The sequence below is a fragment of the Xiphophorus couchianus genome, chromosome 16 (assembly GCF_001444195.1).
Source record: "Xiphophorus couchianus chromosome 16, X_couchianus-1.0, whole genome shotgun sequence".
Lineage (NCBI taxonomy): Eukaryota > Metazoa > Chordata > Actinopteri > Cyprinodontiformes > Poeciliidae > Xiphophorus > Xiphophorus couchianus.
Window position 1 is genome coordinate 1172700 of NC_040243.1, and position 14090 is coordinate 1186789.

The 14090-nt window shown below is 40.8% G+C and overlaps 1 protein-coding gene across 6 annotated transcripts in view; it reads left to right on the forward strand.

Moving 5' to 3' along the window:
- Nucleotides 1–14090, forward strand: part of shisa6 (shisa family member 6) — an 80372-nt gene that overhangs the window by 53957 nt on the left and 12325 nt on the right. For 3 of the 6 annotated variants that reach the window (XM_028042594.1, XM_028042596.1, XM_028042595.1), the window contains 3 exons: nt 9820–9882; nt 10412–10432; nt 13585–13737. In XM_028042594.1, coding sequence (XP_027898395.1) covers nt 9820–9882; nt 10412–10432; nt 13585–13737 — 237 coding nt within the window. The remainder of the gene's footprint in view (nt 1–9819; nt 9883–10411; nt 10433–13584; nt 13738–14090) is intronic. The other 3 variants (XM_028042598.1, XM_028042597.1, XM_028042599.1) reach the window with 3 other exon arrangements.

Here is a 14090-nt window from a genome sequence, read left to right on the forward strand (position 1 = left end):
GGATCATCAGCAGCTGAAGATGGAGTCATGACTTCATTAGATTCAGACTCTCCTGATAGATATCAGATCAATTCACTGGTTTAAAGCCCAACACATTTGCTCCTGTCTGCAAAGTGCTTGTTTTGTTATTATGTTCCGCCGTCAGCAGCAGCAGAGACAGAAACCTGGATGAAATGAATTCCAGTCATGCGATTCCCACCAGGATTTCATCTGCAGCAGTCATAACCTTTGGAAGGCAGACGGATGTGTCTGACACCAGAATGCGGCGGCGGCGGCGGCGGCGGCGCTCTGAGGGCCTGTTAAAGCATCACTCCGGCGCTGTGTGTTTTAACAGATTCCCCGTCTCTCTCCGACGCCTTCAGCTCACTTTTAATTTAGTTTTTCATCCGTCACGTCCTCAAAGCGCGATTTCTGTTTTTGTAATTTATAAAATGCTGCCTGTGATCGTCGGTGTGTTTACCGTGGCCTGTGTTTGCAGAAAACACAGAAAACCCTCAACTCCTGCTGCAGTGGAGGCGTCTGCTAAGATTAAAGAGTATTCTAGATCTCACAGTGAAGTAAAGATCATCCAGCTGCTTCCTGGGTCCAATTAAAAAGGAAAACATTTTTAATAGAAGGAAAGAAAGAAAGAAGAAAAGATGAAAATGTCCTGCAGGAGTGGAGATGAAACTCCGGCTCAAACAGTTTAGTTTGTTTTCTGTGAACCAAACCTGAGGATTTATTGTTCATGTCCTGTTTGGAGTTTTATTCAGGCAAATGTCCGGTCAGCCCTACCACAAGTTCAGTGTTTTACAGCCTACATTTGACTGTTTTACTGTATTTAAAGAAAAACTTAGTTAGTATCAGGACATTATCATAAAATATGGTTGTTTTGTAATACATTTTATATATAAAAAAGACAAAATGATCATTTTTTTCTTTATACTGAATATTGAAAAACCATTTTCCAGGAGTGGATGAACTTGGAGGCAGTTTGGTTCAATGCATCACAATTAACTCTTCAAACGATCAAAAGATAAAAATTTGACCAGGTTTGGGTTCAGAAACTCCAACGTGAAAATTAATATCCAGATGGAAAACGAAGAGAAAACGATGCAAAGGTTTTATTTGAAATGAGAAAGTTTTCTGTTCCTGCTGCTCAGAATGGAAACTATTATTAATATACTAAACACAAATTCCACGTTACCAATGGTAATCTGTTCTCACCGTTCTACATGAAAACAGATTCTCTCCTGTCGGCCATGACGGTTCTGGTCATCAGAACCTGAACTGGGTTCTGCTGCCTCATTCTGTCCATTTTCATTTTCACCCATAAAGTCTGAAGCCTTTTATTCAGAAACAAAAATATTTCTTGTTCTGTTTCCACCAGCAGCTGAGCCTCAGTGAAGGTCATGACCTCTGGGCGGAGGTCGACGAAGCTCTGCCCCCTAAAGCTCTAAAGACTCTAAAAGCAACTTATTGAAGTTTTAGGTCAGATAAATTTGCACCTGATGTTTTGTGGAAATGTTTCTTGGTTTCTTCCTCCAGCCAGCAGGTTTTTCTTTCCTCTCGTCACGTTGAGCTGCAGCAACAGGAGGCGTTTTTCTCCGTCTCTTTGTTTGTGCGACTCCTTCCTGTGTGTTGTGACAGAAAACCTCTTAGTGATTTGTCTCTGAGCGTCCAGACAGCCTTCAGAACATCCGACTGTCACTCGGCCGCCTGTCCTCCTTCTCAGCTCTTTTTTGTCTTCCTTTAAATCGTTTTATCTCGTAGCAGCGTGTTCACGCTGTGGTCATAGTTTGACCTCTTTTGACCTTGGTGTTTTCACCTGTCTCAGGTCAGCCAATGAGAGGGCTTCTTCTGCAGTCGGTCCTGCAGGTGAACCGTGACAACCAACCACTGATCACAGAAAAACGGCCTAGTTAAAGACCTGAACTCCCCGCTTTACATTGCTCTATATCCTAATGTTAGCTGTTCTGATCAGACTCAGATGAGTTTACAGAATAAAGCATGATTAAAGTTTTCTTTAGGAGAAAATCCTGCGACGTTCTGACCCAGAATGTTCCTTCATGTTTCCTGTCAGGTCAGACAGAAGAAAATCGCTGCCAACGTTGAGTTTATGAGGATTCACAGGTGGAGGGGTTGGTCCATCACATGCTTGGCTTGGCTCCACCTTTTCTTTGTGTATTCTTCAAAATAACTGTGAGGTCTAATAGTTTGCACTCGAAGAAACGTTCTCCACCTGCAGGTTCCTCGTTTTCAGAAAGTTTTTAAAACCTGACTGCTGTTCTGCTCCTGCTGCCTGGATTCTCCAAACTGAACAGAAAATGTTTCATTTAAAAGGCAAAAGGTTCCACAGATCAGCGCCAGTGTGTTAAATGTTGTGAAAAAATCCCCTTTTATCTATTTATGTTTATAGCTTTTATTTACTTTAAAATGTGCATAACTGCACTCCATTTTTAATATATTAGTTTTTAATCAGTTACACTTTACATATCAGATTACTGTTTTAAACATATTTGTGTTTCTGAAGAGTTAAATGAGTTAAAATAAATAATGTGGTAGAATCCTGATGACTGAAGTTTGCAGTAGAAAATGTGTTGAACCTTCAAAGGAAGTGAATCTTTTCTCTGGAGCTTCGGTCTAGTTAAATCCTGGCATTCTGGTGCTTTTCTGCGCAGTTTGGCCTGAACTTGCTGCAGCGCCACCTAGCTGCAGAGAACGTTTGACATGAAGCTGTAAACTGCCATCCCCCTCCGCTGATGTCAGGAGGCTCAGTGGGGAAACGGACAGGACGTTGATTATATGTTTAATCATGAATGCACAATCAGGACCTTTTCCCAGTCATTATGAAAATGGGGTTGATGGCATCTACTTAAAGAAGGTTCTCTTGTTTTAAAACCTTTCTGGCTTGTCTTGACATTTCCAAAAGTCCCACAGCGCTGAAATTTTAACGAGTGCTGACATTATCACTCAAGTCTTCGTTAGAGATTCTTATGAGGAGGTCGATATTTTGGATGACAGAACCTAATCAATTAAGCCTGCGGCCTCTTAGCGTGTGACGCTGCAGTCACTGACTGTCACTGGGTAAAAAAGAGAAAACGCTCCGACTCCCTCTGATGACAAATTAATCACAAGTCTTGTAATAAATACTGTTAAATGCAGTTGTAGTGTCTCTCAACACGCAGAGCCACTGTTAATTACCATCATCATCCACAATTGTTTACTTGTTGCAAATTATCATTTAATTAGGTAACTTCAGAACAAGGATCCAAATATTATGGATGGATCATAACAAGATCAGAGGAAGCGACTCCAGCAGCCGCTTAAGGAAGCTTAACTCTGTAGGACAAGTATCAATCACATTTCTATGTAAATAGATGTAATTATCTGCTGTAATCATCACACGTCGCAGGAAAAGCCTCCGGCTGAGATTCTGTAAAGTGGAAATTGTTCGACTGACAGGAGAAACGAGGAGCTGAAGAAAAACACGAAGACGTCCAGATAGGAGAGGAACTGGAGAAACTTCCTCCTCTGAGACGAGAGTCTGCAGACAAATAGATGAATCAATAAATGATTATAACAGAAAACTAAAGGCATATCAACAAATATAAACTTGAATATTTTAAACATTCATTAATTTTACTCACATATAATCATATATGTGTTTAATATTTTATTGGTTCTTTGCTGCAGTTAAATAATCTAAACTTCTGATCGATTCCATTTTACACCAATCATATTGATTGGAGCATTCTTAGTCCCGCCCATTATTTCAACATGTTAGGCTGATGGATCTGAAAAAAAAAAACTAAAATGGTTCATATGAAAAATGATTACACTTGTATTTATTAATTATACATCATTAAAAATCTAATAAGTCAAATGTATTATTTTTTATTTTGAATATTGTGTGACTCATTCAAGTCATTAATGTTTGTTTAGTTTTACTTTTGACTCCATAAAGGAACTGGAAGTCAGCCTGCTTCCTGTTCCAGATAATCTGGACATTATGGGATTAAGAAGCTCTTCAGGCTGGATTTTTACTCCATAATCAATTTCAGCAGAAAAACCCAAAACTTAGTTTGTGTGAAATGAGATGAGCTTCACCTAAAGTGAAATTCCTGCAGATGTAAACAATCAGTGTTAGCATTCTGTTCGCTCTCCGTTAAATGCCACCAAGCAGCAGAGTTTGACTCATAATTACAAAGTCATTAAAAGATCTCAGTTGCAATTTTCCAGTTTGCGGTGTCTCGACAAGGCCCGCCTTTCCTCCTCCGTTTAATCGCTCCATCACCCTGCTTATCTACAGTTGCTATATGCCGAGGAGCCAATGTAATTATGGGAAAACACGGAGCGTAATTATAGAAAATAACTTACGGGATAATTCGTTTTAGAATACTCGGCTGCATTTTCTTCACACCAACAAAAGATGATGCCCTGAGAACAATTAGAGCGTCGTTATTTAATTGATGCTGTCCTGCGTCGCCTCAGATCTGATTATTGTTGGTTTGAACATCAGGCCAACGGACGGATAACATGCAGTCGTTAGTTCAAGAGGTGATATTATGGTTTGAACAGGAGAAAATGAAATTAGTTTTTTTGTTTTTATATTGTCATAAATGCACCTAACAATAAAATATTTTCAATTCAGATTATTTAAATGGAAATAATAACCACATTGTCATGCTATATAATTATAGCTCAAATTGGTACTGTTTACCAAGAGAATAAAAAGTTAATTTTTGTCCATTCCTGTTGCATAAATCAGAAGTCCAGTCCAGGTTCCAGTCCAGATTTAGAAGGAATCCCATGTTGAGCCTGACAGCGCCACCTATAGCTCAATACGTTAGAAAATTATCAAAACTGTCATTTATTTCAGTGATTCAGCTACAAAAGTGAAACTCATGGATGTTCTGCATACAGGTTTATTTTTCAAGAATTTATTTGTTCGTTTAGATCAGGAATGTCAAGTGGCTCACAGTGGCTGTTTATTGATCAAACCCATTAAACTCTTAAAACATTATTAATTCATTGATAAATACTAATTCAAATGAACCTAACCGAGGTCTTTCCTATGTTTGTGTCATGTGTTAAACTCAAGGCCCTGATTTGATCTCTAATCAGGTTGAAAACCAGCAGCTTGTGACCCTCAGTTTTCACTGAGCAGGTTTCTTTCTTCTGGGACGTTTTCCCGCCTCCGCTGCGAACTCTTCAGCCTTCCTGTTTCCTGTTTCCTGTTCTTCTGGACTCCAATGTTCCACGGCAAGGATAACGGCAGCTTTGTGTGATGTTACTTCTGAGATATTGAAGAAGACATCAGATAAATCTGTGCTTATCCTTGTTAGTAAATCACAGCCTCCCAGAAGCTGCTGGAGGCGCCGTCGTCGTGGGAAACGGTGACTGGTAAGACTCGGCTGGACCGTCGGATCCAAACAAACATGGCGGAGTCTCGTCCACATCTGGAGTTTGCGAGGTGGAAAATTAACTAATTTTTCTAAAGCTAAAAGAAAATCAGAGACAAACTGATCTATGAGTTTTTCTTAGAAGTTGATTACTTGCAGACAGAGCTGGAATGATTTGCTCAGCGCACTAAAGGGAAAATTAGATTATTTTCTTTTAATTACCCAGAGATGTGGCATTAAGAGGCTTTGGTTTGTTTCACTGAAGCAGAGAGATCAGGAGGGACTCAACAGGAAACCAAGACAATTACCAACAAGAGCCATTAAAACTTTGGTCTTCTCCGTTTTAATGATAATGTTTCTGTTCATAAAACCTGCAGGAGTTTTACACAAAAACTGAAAGATTCACATCTATAAGCTCAATAATTTACTCCATATTTGATGTGGGCAGGATTTCTAAACCACTTCTCAATGTTAACTTAACTTTAACCAATGCAGATTTGTGTGTAGCTAAAATTGGGGGGAAAATGGCACGAATTTCAAATTTTATTACAAAATAATCTGAAAAGTGTGGAGTCCATCTGAGTCTGATGCCTCTAAATGAAAGGCAGAATCCATCTGCATGTGCAGCTGTTGCTGCTGCTGGTGGGAAACTGGTTTCCACACAAAATCATCATTTAAACAGAGTTTGGATTTGTTTATATTCATCTGGTATTAAAATGAGAAAAAAAATCAAAAACAGAATGAGTGTGGATGGTGACAGCAGGACTTTAATATCCAGATCCAGTCTGACTTATAAAAATGTTTTGTGCTTTTAGCTGCAGCATTTTGCATTTAACAGTTTTTTTATGTTGATTATTTTTCATCAGCAAAGCAGTTCAAAGGCTTCGAATCATAAAATATATCAATATATAAATATGAAGTATATAGCTCTAAACAGGAGGGGAGTCAGCCTTGATTTAAAGGAACTCAGTGTTTCAGCTGTTTTGTAGTTTTCTGGAAGTTTGTTCCAGATCCGTGGTGCCTAGAAGCTGAATGATGCTTGGTGCTAAACCTTTCAGTGATTAAAAAACAGTCATTTAAAGTCTATTCTGTCAGTGGAGGACTGTAGAACCGGGTGGTGTCTCTATCCTCCTGGTTCTAGTCAGAACTCCAGCAGCAGCGTTCTGGACCGTTGGGTTGTCAATCAGACCTGTGAAGACGCTGCTGCAGGAATCAAAGCCACTAAAGAGAAACTAAAGCCTGGATGAGTTTCTCTGATCCGAGACTTTAGTCCTCTGGTCCTGGAAATGTTCTGCAGCTGGTAGAAGATCCACTCTGGAACCGGCTTTATGTGGCTCTGAAGGGTCAGGTCAAAGGTCATACTGATCTCTTGTTCCACACGGCCTGAAGAAGCTCCGAAGTGAGACTTTCTGTCAGACACAAGCGCAGAATGAAGTGATGTGTCTTGTCATGCTAACTTGATGCTAACATGATGCTAACTTGATGCTAAGTTGATGCTAACTTGATGCCTGTCAGCGTGCTAGCAGAGTGACAGCCCTGGCTGCGATGCTTCTGGCCGTCAGCTTCCCCAGAGCGAGGCGTTTAAAATGGATCTGGGTTGCCGTGGAAACCCCTCTGTCCGCCGGCTGAAACCCGCAGCATGCGCCCGCTTCCTTTGTGACATTGCTGCTGTCAGCCAGGCCTGCTGCATTATGCATCAGTACTCAGCAGGTCGCTGCTGCTGCTGCAGACCGGATCCATTCTGACAGCTGGATCTGGGAAAAGTTCAGCAGAAAATTCACCAGAAGTTAATTTATCAGGCTGCAGCTGCAGCTGGACGGAGAGACGGATCTGAATCACCAAGCCGTTCCCAATAAACTCGTCTTGTTTTCACCTCCAACCGACTTAAAGCTGCAGTTAAACTTTATGTCTAAAATCGTCTTTTAATCGAGATGCAAGCGACATTTTCAGCTACAGCCTTTGGCTTGGCTAGAGATGAGGGTGATGGCACAGAGGCCTGGAGCGGAGATGAGTAATCAAAGTCCCACAGGACTTTATACTGTACATGCTCTTCATCATCATCATCGTCATCATCGTCCACAGAGCCAATCAGAGCTCAGGAAAACGTGAACGTGTTCGCGTCACGTCTGAATCTTCTCTGGCTTCTTCTGTTGAGGATTACAGCGTTTCTCTGTGTTAAGTTTGTAAATATCTTTTTCTTTTATATACTCATTATTATCTTTAAGAATGGAGAGATTTCTGTTCTTTCTTTAAATATGTGTTTCTTGGAGTGATGTTTTACAGGAAGCAACAAGTATTCTAAAATTGGGAGCAGATACTAGATGGTCTGCAGCAAGAGTGATAACTGACGTGGCAGAATAAACAATGGAGCATGCTCCTGTCTGTTCTCCTTGCAAGTAAATCTTAAACTCACTTGTCTCTTTCTTCTTTTTATGGGTGCTCAGATTCTTCAAACCTAACACTCTGTATTCGTTGGACAAACATTTATTAGCTTGTTGTGTCACAATAAGAGACGATCTGTGAAAACGTTCATAAAGTCACAAAGCAGAAATTATCCCAAACAAAATCCTCCGTTCCAGCTACTGAGTTTATTTTGCTTTCCATTCTGAGGAGAAAACAGAGTTCAGTCATAATTGGCTCCGAGATCCAATATTTGTAATGAGTCGGGCCTGCAGGGAGAACAAACCGGGACTGTTTGTTTATCTGATGTGGCTCCTTAAAACCAGTTAATCACATTTCAGCAACATATTTACATCTGGATCTGAGCAACACTCAACATTTGTCAGAAATGTCACATGCACCCAGAGGAGAATCCGCCCGGCGACATGCAAACACTGATCTTTAACTGAAGCAGAACCGGGCCTGGTCCAGAGCTCTTCACAGAGCTCACCAGAGCTCTCTGAGGCATTTAGGAAACACTTTCCTTTGTGTTTCTGCTCTCACTGGGTGACAAATGGACACGGCTGAATGCTAAGCAGCATGCTCTGAATATTGTCTGTAAAAAGCGGAGTGGCTCAGACGTTTTGTTCTCCGGCAGAATCAAATGACTGAGAGCAACAACGGATCACAGCGAGCCGAAGCCGCTTCTGTTCCTTTAACAGGTGATGATAATAACAGCTTAACGTAGAAATGTTAGTAAACCTTTTCTGAGCTGAAGCTCCAGCTGACGGGTTAGTCGCCATCATTACTTCAGTCATTTTCTGAGGAAGATTTTCACCCGATTCCCACAGGAGGATCTTTGTGGCTGAAATGTGACATTTTTCTGTTGCATGAGGAAAAAGTAGAACATGGTTTGTATTTAATCCTTCAGTCAGGCGTCTTCTGCTTCAGAATGAGTTTCATCCCACCAGCCCAGTTCAGGCCGCGTTAATCCAACTCCAGTCCGTTTGTCTAGAAAGTCCAGTTCGGTTGGCGAGGTGTGAACGCTAACTGACCTCTGACCTCTGGTCCTCCAAACCTCGGTCAGAGTTCGGTTGAAGTGAACTGTGAAACGGGTTCAATGCAAACTGGAGACCGCTCCAGAAGTAGGAAGTGAACTACAGCGCAGGGCATTCTGGGTAAATACAACCAAAGCTAGCGTGTTAGCCTAACGCTAGCAGGGGAAACGGCTCCTGGTCTTTAGCCAAATCCCACTAAAATCTGACGCCTCCATCTTGTTTCCATCTGGTGAAGAAGGAAGTTGCTCTCAGTGTCTTCAGAGGTTTTTGTGTCGTTTCCTTCAGTGGTTCTTGGTGCAGCGCCCCCACAGGCCAGGAGGGGAACAGGTTGGTTTGGGTCAGAACCACAGCAGCTGGAGGTGGAGCAGATGTTCTGGTTCCAGTAGAACCGAAGCTACTGGACCATCAGGAGGGAAAACAGCCTAAGTTTTTCACAAAGTGGTTTTCTCTTAAAGTTTCTTAAAGAACCAAACCAGTGAAACCAAATTTCCAACGTCTCCTATTGACTTTAGGACAAACAATTTATTTTTGGTTTTGGGAAAATATTTGCAGCGATCTTTAAGATTTCTCATCAGCTGTGATGAACTGAAATAGTTTTTGCCTTCTTTACAATCAAACTGCAGTAGTAGAAACATGCATGTTGTCTTTTACTTTCATTTCTTCTTTCTTTTTATGAGTGAAATATTAACCAAGATAAAAACATCCTAAAAGGTTCGATCTGATCTGATGTTTGTTTCCCTTCATATCATGGATTCACTAACAGTCTGGTTTCTCTGCTCCTGATTACTGAGGGATTTGTTCAGAAACCGTTTTTTAACTAAAATAGGGAAGTAATTCTGTAAATAAATTAGAATTAAAGGAAGAATCACTTTCCTGTCCTGAGTGAGTTTTTATAACTGATAGTTATAAACTGAAAGAGGAGGAATGAGAGCAGATTTCTTCCTGTCTGCCAGGTTTTGACTGAGTTTTATTTGTCTTCTCTTTTCTTCTAACAACAGGAAACCACCACCATGAGTACCAGCACAGCCACCTGGACCTGACGGCGCTCACGCCCAAACTGGGTGAGTAAACGGGCCAACATGATCCTGACTGTAGGCTGCAAAGATCTGTTTTACTGGACGGTCGAAACCAAACAAATCCTTTCAGTTTCACAGAAGTAAATAAAAATATCTGATGCTGTTTAGATTCCATCACTGCTCCCAGTTTATTTCTCCAAAAGTGATTTAATGTGGACCTTCACTGACCAGTCCTGCAGCTCAGCGACAAACTAATTCATGTGATTAATGAGTGAATCTGATGATTCCCTTTCTGGTATTCTGCAGCAGGCAGAGTTTTGGAGGTTAGTGTTTGGGTTCCTGTGTGTCGTCTGGATGCTTTTCTCTGGGAAATGGGTCTGAAAGTACTTTCAGAACCAAATGAGACTCTTCAAACAGCACTACTGAAGTCTGTTTAGCTCCATGCATAATTCACATTTTGCTCTTTTGGACCTTTTGTTAACCCGTAGCTGCAGTCTTGCCATTTTCCAAGGCGACATCTTGTTGTGAAGCGTTTGTTGATAACCGTCCTCTCTCTCTCACTTGGACCCGTTAGCCCACAGACAAATGGGATACGGTAAGTGATACACATAGTGTTTATGTGTACGTTTTGATCACTTTTCGTTCAACATGTGTCATGAGCAGCAGAGACTCAAGCTGGTTTCCTGCACACCGGGATCATTTTGTTCTCATTTCAGTCTTTTTCAGTGCTTGTGTATTCTTTGCAGTCACAAAATGTCAAGCTGCTGCATTTCAATACATGACCTTTAGCCCAATCACTGAATCTGTTCTTTATTTCCCCGTGTGCCTGCGCCCCGCCGGCTCTCTGCCGGACGTGCCGCAGCAGCCGCCCCAGGCCTATTTTTAATCGGGTCCCTGTCCTTCCCACCCACCGCGCCTCCCGACCCGTGACTGGTCGTCCCACATTCTGGAGCTGCAGGAGCTGCGCGCAGTGCGGGGAGCTGTAATGGTGTCATGAAATGGTTTCCTGAACTGAGGCGCTCGAGGCGCTGCGCTGAACTGTTGCTTTAATGCAGCTTTAGACGAATCAAAGCTGCAGAGAGGATCAGTTCATCAGAACACCAACGTCTAACGAATGAATCCCGTCAGAGAGCCGAGAGGATTTGATGCTTCAACAGACGAAACTAAACACAAACATTCAAAACTGGTTGCATTTTCAAGCATTTCATTGGCTGGTGGCTATAAATCTCCATTAAGCCTGAACAGATTTATCACCTTATCAGCTGCAACAAAAGTCAAACATCTTCACTCAAAATGTTCTGTTGAAGCAGGAAAAACAAAACCAAGATAAATCATTTTAGAAATATTTGTATTGACATTTTTTCTGCACATTTCAACAGAGGAGCAAACAAATGTGATGGGTGGATTACACAACGACTGAAAAACGAGGCAAAAACTCCAAACTGATACTTTATTGAAGCATCTTTTCCATCTTAATATTTGCTGCTCTGCCTGGTTCTGTGAGGATTTTTAGATTCAGTTCAGGTCCAACAGATTCTTCAAAACATTGATCCTCCTCTTTATTCTCATCTCTGTTTGGATGAAACTTTCCAGATCTTCAGCTTTTTTGAAGGTTTTGGGCCAAAAATCGACTCGTGTTTGAAACTATTTAAAACCCACATCCATCTGTAGAATCCAGGGCATGATGCTGCCACCACCGTGTTTCATTGTGGGTTTGTTTCTTGGTGTTGTACAGTGTTGTTGTTGGAACAGAGTTTCCTTGTTTCCCTCAAACTTCCAGTTTGTTTGTTTTTGTTGGTTTTTCGCCCTTAAATCTGCATTTATTAATACTTGAACAGGAAATACTATGATATGTTTTGTGTTTTCTCCTGACTGATACATTTGCACACTGACCTGATTCTGTAGATATTTTATAAATGATTCAAATATCAGGAAAATCCAACCAGCTTAGCTTCATTTCAGATTCACCAGATTATTTTTAATAGATCATAACTCAAGAAGAGTTTAATAAAAGAGTTTATATGTCTGTTGTCTCCCCAACAGATTTTGTTTGTTTTCCAGTTAATTTAATTTGTCACATTAAAGATGTAAAAAAGCTGAATATTTAAAATCGTACACAGATTTTAGAGGATGAACATTTCACTGGACTTTTATTTCTGTTTATTTATTCTCTTCATAAATCAGATAAAAAACAGGAAAATAAAAAATAAGGCCGTGAATCTGAGGTGAACTGAAAGCAAAGCAACAGAGAAACACACGGAGGATCCAGAGAGCGCCGACCTTCACCATGACCTTGAAACGGTTCTGGATCCAGATAACAGCTGGAACTTCAGAGAGAACAGCTCAAAATGTTTCCTTCTACCTGAAAACACATCATTGCATTTTAATATTTAGATTATTACAACAACTCCTTTGATCTGTTTCATTTTCACACATCCTGTCTCACTGCTTCAGCTGCATAAACCAAAGATGTAATCCTAATTTATGATTTATCAAACAAAATCTGCTTCTGTCATCAGAGTATGAGCCACATTGGTGTCAGAAAATATCTCGTTATTGTTACTAAGATTAAACATTTTGTTAATTTATCCTTCTCAACCATCTAGAACTTTAATAAAATCTACTTCCTTCAAAAACTGAGATTATCAGAATTTTCACTTTATAGAATTGAAACCAGAAGTTTACATACACCAAATAAAAAACCTCTTTTCTGATTGTGTGAAGTTAAATCAGACCAAACGTCTGTTTTTATCTGAATTCAAAGAAAGTCATAAAAAAATCTTTAAAAGTTTTTGCTCAGTTTTTAAGCAAATAAAAATAATTTTTCTGATTCTAACGGACCTGAAACAAGAGAAGTTTGATCTCATCCAACTTCAGACAGTCAGAAAACTGTTTTTTATTCTGTGTATGTAACTTTAACTCTACATGTGACATTTATCCTGCACAAAACTAATCAACTTTCAGGTGAGAAAAATGTAAGAAATAATCTGATAATAATCTAATAATCTTCTGACCCTTAAAGTAAAGTGTGTGAACTGAGGAATGAATGTTGGAACTAGAAACTTTTCCTCATCAGGTTTTAGTTTCAGGGTTTCCAACCAGGTTACTGGATCTATTTTTTGCATCTCTGAAATTTTTATTAGATTTATAAATTGTCGCATCAAAGATTTTAAAAAAAGCTTAGAAATGATTTATTGTGGTGACCTCTTAATTTTCCTTAAAACATCTGAACTTCTAACAAGCCTTAATGAAACTGGAGCTAACGCTAACATTGAAACGTTTCAGAGTAAATGTTGGGATGGTGCGGTGTAATTCCTGGCTGAATCTGTTCACATTGGTTCGCTCAATGAAGCAGGAAACCAGAACCGATGTTCCCCAGACTGGAACACTAACAGCCTTTCTGACTGGTTGGAGTCCAGTTACCTCTCTGGGTCACTCCACACTAAACAAATGCAAACTCCCAGACAAGCCACAGCAGATGGAAAAGTCCAGATGACCTCTGAAGAACGTCGAAATGTCTGAACTTCTTGGCTGCTATGAGTTAAAAACCGTTCAGAGCTGAAAGTTAAATGTTCCATGTAACACATGCAGCATTCAGTTTCTATTTTAGTTTTATTTCAAACCTAATTCAGTAAAACAAAAGGAGCCTCACCTGAAGATCTTCAGTTTGGACATTTCTCCCTCACTAAGCTCTGACTCGTCCTCTTTCTCTGACCGCAGTGCAACTTGTTCCCTTGTTCCCTGCAGACCGGCCGCAGCGGATCAACAACATCCTGACCTCGGCCACCGAGCCCTACGACGTTTCGCTGTCCAGATCCTTCCAGAACCTGAGCCACCTGCAGCCGTCCTACGAGCTGCCGCTCAAGCCCGACTTAAGTAAATACTCTCCTCACAGACTAAGTAGGTGCTCCTCCATTTGTCCTCCGTCGCCGTCGGAAACGAGCGACCCGGAATGACGTCACCCTCATGCCCCGCCCAGAAACGGGTTGACACGCCCCTGCATGCTCCTGATGACGCCTTGTGACCAGAACAGGGCGTCTCTGCGAGTCAGAATATCTTTAGAGGAGATCTAATGTGCAAGATTCACATTTTGCACATTTTTATCTGAACTGCTACTAAAAAACAGCCCAAGCATTTAAAAAACGCAATTGTCAACAATTGTCATTACCCAGCCCGTTGCCTAGCAACCCAAATTGAGATCCAGCATGTTTGGTCAGCTAGTCTTACCGCTGCATGTACAATGGCTGCTGGAA